This window comes from Archocentrus centrarchus, chromosome 10 (genome assembly GCF_007364275.1).
Source record: "Archocentrus centrarchus isolate MPI-CPG fArcCen1 chromosome 10, fArcCen1, whole genome shotgun sequence".
Lineage (NCBI taxonomy): Eukaryota > Metazoa > Chordata > Actinopteri > Cichliformes > Cichlidae > Archocentrus > Archocentrus centrarchus.
Genome location: NC_044355.1, coordinates 13,407,006 through 13,415,374, shown reverse-complemented (window position 1 = coordinate 13,415,374; position 8,369 = coordinate 13,407,006). Strand labels below are relative to the sequence as shown.

General features: G+C 38.3%; 1 protein-coding gene across 1 annotated transcript; it reads left to right on the top strand.

Moving 5' to 3' along the window:
- Nucleotides 1-2,177: 2,177 nt before the first annotated feature.
- Nucleotides 2,178-8,188, top strand: ttc9c (tetratricopeptide repeat domain 9C). Its single transcript, XM_030738574.1, has 4 exons — nucleotides 2,178-2,311; nucleotides 5,224-5,572; nucleotides 5,769-5,951; nucleotides 7,703-8,188. Exons 2-4 carry the CDS (start codon nucleotides 5,245-5,247, stop codon nucleotides 7,858-7,860), a joined length of 669 nt encoding a protein of 222 aa, XP_030594434.1. The 5' UTR covers nucleotides 2,178-2,311; nucleotides 5,224-5,244; the 3' UTR covers nucleotides 7,861-8,188.
- Nucleotides 8,189-8,369: the final 181 nt, after the last annotated feature.

Here is an 8,369-nt window from a genome sequence, read left to right as displayed (position 1 = left end):
CCCTGAATTGTCTCAACTTTTAAAACCTAATGATAACTTCAGTTGTAGGGATAGGTTAGCATTTGGAGGTGTAGCTTCTTTGTTCAAGCAATATTTTCACTTCTCTCCTTTGAAAAGTATTAATAATACAATTATTATTACAATTTATACAATAATACAATTATTTATGTAAAGTTTAACCACTTATGCATTTCTTTTAAAGCCATATGTTGCTTTGTCATAGTGGGGGTGGGAAGGAGTTTACACATTTTTACATTTGTTTAACCAAAAACTTCAGTTCTTGAGATTAAGAATCTCTTTGGGGAGAGTTCCCTGTGGTACAACGTTGGGAATAGTTGAATCTCCAGGAGAAAACTCATGCAGGCAAGTTGAGAACTTTCAAATAGACAGATGGACCTCAGCTGGGCCCAACAATATAATTTGAACTGCTAGAGAGCACAAAGAACTACAAACCTGGTTGAAAAAAAAATCCATACATTATTTCCATGCTTATTTTACTATTTTTGCCTTTTTTTTTCTTTTTTTTTCTTTTTTTTTTTTTTACAACATTCAAGTAAACACATCAAATTGCTAACTGCCTCCACAACCATGCTGTTAGGCTGCCAATCTGACAAAATTGCTATACATACACAGTTATAATCATACATGACCTTAAGTGCAAATGCTGTTGTTTGCATAGCATAAGTGAACACATGCTGCACAGACAACACCGCCTCAGATCAGAACTACTTTCAAACTATCAAACCTTTCATACACAGCATCCTGTAATGGTATATATTTTTTTACTCTTAACTCAGATATAAACACTTTCTAAAATTTTATCATGATTAATTATTCCTTCACCGGGAATTAGGAACTCAGCTGATTCTGGTCATATTCATTTGTTTGTGGTTTACAGTCTGCATAATAAAACTGAATCCTCTTCAGGCAGATCCTTGGCTTGGTTTAATGTTGCAATAGTTTTTATACATATAATGGGTTTGAATTCACCAACTGGGGAATTTTTGTGTGGAGTTTACATGTTCTCCTTGTACCTGTGTGGGTTCTCTGTAAATACTCCAGCTTCCTCCCACAGTCCAAAGACATGCATGTAAGGTTAATTAGCAATTCTAAATTGGCTCTATGTGAATGTGAATGTTGTCTCTTTGTGACAGACCTCAGTGTACTCAACCTTTTGTCCTGTGACAGCTGGGATAGGTTCCAGCCTCCCCCATGACTAAAAATTGGATGTGGTTAAGAAAAAGGATGGATGGATGAATGGATGAACATGCTGCACATCAGTAGTAGCTCAATTTGTAATTATAAATGCCTCACAGTTATTGTATAATATTGAATTTTAATTCTTAAAGTTTTATAAACAGGAAACACCTACTCCTGTGGTGTCAAAGTAACACACAGATCATGGATGGATGGAAAATTCCAGGTGCACGTCCTGGCAAGAGTGTGGCAATTCCAGCTTTGGAGTTGCTATTAAGAAAAGGGACACAGATTGTTTGTCAGTATGCACAGTAGAGCTGGTGGCCATAATGCTGGGTTTAAGGAAATAATCAAGAACATATACTTATTTCATCCAATAGTTTGTCACCACTAATGAGTATTACATCTGGGACTTTGTGCAGATTAAATGTTATATATGAAATATATTATAGTTTCCAAAGATTGTGTAATAGGGGTGTAAAGGTTGGGTTTCTTGGGGTTCCAGCAAATGTGAGTGTGGAAGGAAATGAGGATGTGGATATACTGGCAAAACAGTCATTGAAATTGCAGATTTACAGATACCGTTAAGCAAAGCTGAAGTTAAGAGCATTATTAATACTTAATCCAAAGAATATGGCAGGAGCACTGGGACATTCAAAGGCATGTTGGTCATGGGAAGAGAGCGGGTAGGAACCGGACAGAAGAGATAATAAAAAAGGTTAGGTCACACAGGTCTTAATAACACTCTGCAGTTGATAGGTAAGCACCCATATGGACAGCGTGTGCACTGTAGTGAACCTGAATTAGTTCAGCAAGTATTACTTCCTGTCTGTGACCGAGACGGGAAGGAATTGATGGGGTCCAAAGCTTGACACACACTCCAGTCCAGTAGGTGACGGTAATGCACCTCTAAGGTGGTTTGCCAACCGCCATTAAAACCACAAGAAGAAAAAGAAGAATTTCAGCTTCGGCCTCGTGGTGGCAGTAATGCTGCACACAGTTTGTGGGCGAGCCCTTTGAAAGGAAAACAAGCAAGCGCACGTGTGGGCGCCAGTAAGATGACTGTCAGCTGAAAGAAGTAGCTCTCCGTGGATTGTCGCTTCACTGGCGTAAGGTACGATAACGCCTGACAATTCACGTAGCGAGTTTTTAGAAATGTGCGGGCATGCCGGAATATTGGAGTTAGTCAGAGTTCGGGGATGCGAGCTAGCTCGGTAGCGCTGCTAGCTTGGTTAGCGGTAGCGACAAACCCTGAACGTTCTACCACAGAACGTTTGGAGTGTGACGTTTTTTCCATTTGATTAGTAAAAAAATTTAATGTTACCATTTAGCAGTACTTCAAATACAGACGGACTCAACTATGGATACAAAATCACAATGATGTTTTCCAGTTAGTGTAATTTCATGTAACGCAGCTGCAAGTAAGATAACATGGAAATACTACCGGAATGACTCTTAAGGTCCTGTTCGAGGGCTCTTATTTCTCTGGTAGTACATTTGAAAGGCTGTGACACCTGTGTACCGTAGATACTTTGTCAAATGAAATCCAGTAAAATGGCCAGAAACTGGTGGGGGTGGAGTCAGTCCCACTGACATGTCAGTCATTTGTGAGTTTTCTTTAGAATAGAATAGAATGCCTTTTATTGTCATACAGAATGTACAGTGAGATTGGAGGGCCATGTTTTAGAAGTCACACTTTCTAAAATATAAAGTACAATTTCTAAAAATGTACAGAAAATAAAACAATGTATAAAAATGTATACATTGTACAAAATAAAATAAAATAAATATATACATATGGTGAGTATTGCACTTGGTGAATGGATATTGGGTATTGCACAATATAGGAGTGATAGATATTGTTCAGTATGAATAATATAATGTTGCACAGAGGTGTGGGTTTTGCACAGTTAGAGTGGATAAGTGGGAAAGTAAAGCAGCAGAAGTGTCAAAAACTTTTACACTACACTTCTAGATCAGTCAGTCCAGACCTTTTTGAATGGTTAACATGGTTAGATTCTGTGATTGTGACCATTAAAGTGTTGAAATAATTCAGAAAACTGTTTTATAAAACAGTTTTGTAGAACAGTCAAGTGGTAAAATGTATTTTCTTTTATCATTGTTAGTATTTTACTTGTCATGATGACAGGTGAGGCAGTGCCTCACCTGCCTCCCCAGACTACACGTTACTGGTTGGACCCACTTCTGCCTTCCCTCAATTCTTTGTGGCAAAGATTCAACAAGGTGCCAGAAGCCTTCGTTGCAGATTTTGGTCTACATTGACATGATACCGTCACACAGTTACTGCAGATTTGTCAGCTGCATAGCTATGATGTAAATCTCCTGTTCCACCATTTTGCAGAGTTGCTCTAGTGGATGATCTGAGAAATGTGGAGGCCATCTGAGTACAGTGAACCCATTGTCACGTTAATTAGACCAGTTTATGAGGATTTGAGCTTTCTGAAATGGTGTCTTATCCTGCTGGAAGCCACCATGAAAAGATGGTTACACTGTCATCATAAAGGGTTGAGCATGGTCAGCAACAATACTCAGTTAGACGGTGGCATTTAAATAATCTTGAGCCTGCACTACGGGGCCAAGGTTTGGCAGGAAAAGATTCCCTCACATCAATAAACCACCACTACGAGCCAAAGCTGTTGATACAAAGCAGGATCAGTCCATGCTTCCATGTTGTTTATGCCAAATTCTAATGTCCCAGTGTCACAGCAGACATCTAGAATCATCAGAACCAGCACTATTTTTCCAGTCTTCTATTTTGGTGCATTCAGAGATGCTCTTCTGCATACCTTGGTTGGAACAAGTGATTGTTTAAATTACTGTTACCAAAGTATCAGTTTGAAGCAGTCTAGGCATTCTCTCATGACCTCTGGTATCAAAAAGTCATTTTCACCCAGAGAGCTACTGCACACTGGATATTATCTCTTTTTTAAGACCAGTCTTCGTAAACCCCAGAGATGGTTGTGTGGGGAAAATCCCAGTAGATCAGCAGTTTCTGAAATACTGCCCCTGCCACCCCATTTTGATGCTCAGTTTGAACTTGTCTTGACTATATTTGCATGCATTATTACATTAAGTTAATGCCATGTGATTAGCTGATTAGATATTTGCAGTACACAAGCAGCTCAACATGTGTACCTAACAAAGTGGCCAGTCAGGGTATATTATGCATGTAAACATTTTTAAAGTTATATGTAGCTCTTTTCAAAAGTTTTCTTTTAGTTTAATAATGATGTAAGAAAAATTGTTAAAAATATTGTCAAAATACAGTGCGTACCAAATTTATTAGATCACGTTTATGTCACAGCTGCCCTAAATTAACAGTATTGGTCATTATCAATCAATTTTTATGTTTCTGTAACGGTTAATCCACCTCTACATGCAAGCTCTTTAAGCAAAATTATATTTATACTAAATATAATTTTTGCTGTCCAATGAATCCACGAATTTTCAAATTTACTGTTTTACAAAAAAATGGTGGAAAAAATCATAAAGTGTATTTTTTTTTTTTTTTATTTATTAAGATGCCAAGTTACATTTATTCAGTAGCATTCCTGAACATAAAAGTTAGTGGTTGAATGTTTTGCTGGATTAATTTCTGACTACTCAGAGAAGTCCAGTGTGCCGGCTTAAATTTGAGTATAAAAATGTGGATTCAGTTTGTTAATTGCATAATCAATAACAATTTAATTTCAGTTTTCAACAAGTTTTGACAGATTTCTAAAATATATATTTTTCTTTTTCTCTCAGCTGGGCCAGTAAATTAGTTTTTTGAAGCATTTTGAGTTCAGAATTACACTTCATAAAACTCATTTTAGGATCTAAGAACATCTCTGTTAATATTGATGTTGATTGGCTGATTAGATTTTTTGCATTAATAATCAGGTGTATCTAACAAAGTGGCCTGTGACTATGTTCTTTTTCAAACACAGCTCCCCACTTTGTCTTTTAGGCTGTCTGTTTAAGAATAAAGACTAAAGATTTTTAACATGTGCTTTCTCATCTCAGCTAATTACCTTCACTGCAGAGATGGAGGATGCTGGAGGTGAGGATACTTCAGATGTACAGGGGGCAGCAGCAACAAGCTCCTTTGGACACAAACCAAATTCTGCTAGGCCGGTTTCAGCTTTGCTTGAGGAAGCAGCCCAAATGAAAACAGAAGGAAATGCTTTTTATAAGGACAAGAACATTCGCTCAGCCATCGGCCGTTATCACCGTGCTCTTCTGGTCCTGCGGACCATTGACTCAGATGTGACAACATCAGTGAAAGGGTTTGGTCCTAAGACACCTGTGCTCACACCTGAACAGGAGGCTTTAATGAGAAATACTCAAGTGGACTGCTACAACAACCTTGCTGGTAGGTAAAGATTAGAAACAGCTAAAGTCCAGGAATGTTAATAGTGTCAGAGTATCATTCTGAGTTAATGTTTTCTTTTTAAAGCTGTTGAATAGGTAGCTCTTTGAAAAACTGCCCTCTAGTCACTAGTTTGATATGAATTTCTCAGTATAATCATTTCAATACTGAAATTCAAGTAATGTACTTTGTCTTTCAGCCTGTTTGCTGCAGAAAAAGAGTGTTGATTATGCTCGTGTGCAGGAGTACAGTCTGCGAGTACTAAAGTGGCGACCAGGCAATGCCAAAGCGCTGTATAGAGCCGGAGTCGCCACTCTGGAGATGGGAGATGCAGATGCAGCCAAAGAGTACCTCATCCAGGCGTCTAAAGAGCAGCCTAACGGTAAAGACATCATTATCTTTCAAAGGGGGTTAAAGTAACAGCCCATATGAAGACAATTTTTTTTTTTTTCCCCCTGCATATTAAAAAATTTGAGACAGAATTATGATTTAAAAATATGGTAGGTTCAGTTTACTCAAGCTCTAAAACATTTTGGTTCATCAAATGTATAATATAACAGGATCATGTATAGAGTTCTGTTAACTCGGGGAATACAGACTTCTTGCCACAACTGCATGCAGATCACAGAACTAGAAATAAGAGAAAGTATCCAGAAACTTAAAAATAACTCTCTGGGAATTGATGGGTTCCCTGGAGAGTATTTATAAATGAGGTATTTATAAATCAGCTTACCCCAGGTTTATGTAATACATACAACTATACAATAGAAATGGGCAGTTCACAGTTCATCATGGGCAGATGCCATTATTAAGTAAAGAAAGAAAGAAGGGGAAAGACCCCACACTTTGCACAGGCTATCGACCCATACTTCTCTGTGTGGACTTAAAGATTTTAACACGCATTCTAGCCAAAAGAATACAGATGTATATTTAAAAAAAATTAAGCTAGACCAAACAGGATTCGTTAATGGCAGTCATGGCACAAATAATATTAGGGCACTAAAATACAGTCAGCCACTTCATGTAGACAAACATCAACTAATATGCTGCACATGACTAACACTGCTAGCACCAATGGCACCCTTTTCTTACATGTTGGTGTCCACACATCTGACATACAAATGTAAATTTTCTTCATCAGAGTCTGACAGAACCTCACTGCTTCACATACCTGTCATCTGCTACTTTCCACTTTGGTTGTTTTAGAATTATCTCACAGAGGGCGACAGGTGTGCAGCTGTCTGTCGGGGCTTCAGCCCTGGTTAGTGGCAGGTGGTGCTGTAATCTTTGGCCCAACAGGTATTTTTGATGCCGAGTACCAAAAGCAACAGCGTCTAAATATTAGTCGCACTAGCTGGAAGCTGGAAAAATGGGCAGTCATTAGGATCTGTGTATTTGATGAACACCAAATCGTGATGTGTGGATGACTAACTCAGAGCATCTTAAAACAGCAGTCCTCTGTTGGGTGTTCATGCAGGTTAGTTATTACTAGCAAAAGTGATCCAAGGAAAACCAGGGAAATGTTGTAGTGACCAATGTTGACATTGGTCACTAGCGCCTAAAAAATCACTGATAAGCATGGGAAAGATAGGCCTGTGCGGTCTGATGTTACAGAAGAGCTACTGAAACACAAATTGATAAAAATCTTAATGGTGGCTATGATAAGCTGTGTAGCTTCATGCAGCTGTTTTAATTTCCATGTCTGAGTATGCAAGGGACCGTTTGGGTCTAAGTTACTTAAAATTAGTCACTAAAAGGTGAACATGAGGTTCCATGTGGATGTCTGTGTGCTCATTTTTTTTTTTTTGTTACATTGTTATCCATTCAAACATTGCTATAAAAAGCGATACATGAAAAAAGCTGCATACACACATTTAAGCTACTGTCAGCTTAGCTTTAGAAAAGCTGGCTGACCTGTTTTATCCTTGTCATCAGTGGAATAAATGTTAGAGCCTTCAGCATGTCCTGTGTTAAAGGTCTTCAGTTAAAATATGTTGGACTAATTCCTGAGTCGGCTCATTTTAGCAAGACCCGGTGGGTAACTTCTCTGAAGAATATTTGACTCTTGTGGAGTTGCTCGAAGTAATTTGAGCATAATTTGTCTGGTTCTTTTCTCATGTTTTTCTGTCCCAGATGCCAATGTGAGGAAGTACCTGCAGAGGGCTGAGGAGAAACTCAATCAGGAGTTACAAAAAGAGAAAGCCATGTATCGAGGCATGTTTTCCTCCGGCCAGAATGATCGCTCTGGGGATGGGATTAACCAAACCAGAAGAGCTGGGGATGGAGTGTAGTCCATCGGCTCAACTTGCCAGATAAAACCTCAACCTGAGAGACTGATCAACCTCGGACCACGTAGACCACAACTCAAGAATGTTTACATGACTTAAACGACTTGCTGTCTCTCCTTGGAGAGGACTGACGTAAACATAAGAGACACATTTCAGGAACGCAGTCAGTTGGAAAGTAAAGATGTCGTTGCTGAAAATAGAAAGGACAGAAAAGTTGGTTTCCTAGCAACACAGCAAGTCTAATATAGTTCACAAAATGCTTCTGAAAGCTAAAGAGGCTCTTCATGCACTACTTGATTGCCTCCATGATTGCAGTTGTTTGGTCAGTGATACGAATGTTGATTTTTTTTTTTTTTTTTTTTTTTTTTTTTGTGACATTTCAATAAAAAATATTTGTAAAGTAATGCTCATTTTCATTCATCTTTTTAGCAAAGCCCTTTGCTAAAAGTTAAATATCTTTAATGCAGGTATATTAGGAAGAGTACACATTCAGTTATCAGTTTCCTTTATTA

Excerpts from the sequence above, each read along its gene's own strand:
- ttc9c (XM_030738574.1), top strand. The coding sequence starts at position 5,245 with ATGGAGGATGCTGGAGGTGAGGATACTTCAGATGTACAGGGGGCAGCA. Across the intron at positions 5,573-5,768 it reads CTGCTACAACAACCTTGCTG|CCTGTTTGCTGCAGAAAAAG; the intron begins GTAGGTAAAGAT and ends TTTGTCTTTCAG. Across the intron at positions 5,952-7,702 it reads GTCTAAAGAGCAGCCTAACG|ATGCCAATGTGAGGAAGTAC; the intron begins GTAAAGACATCA and ends TTTCTGTCCCAG.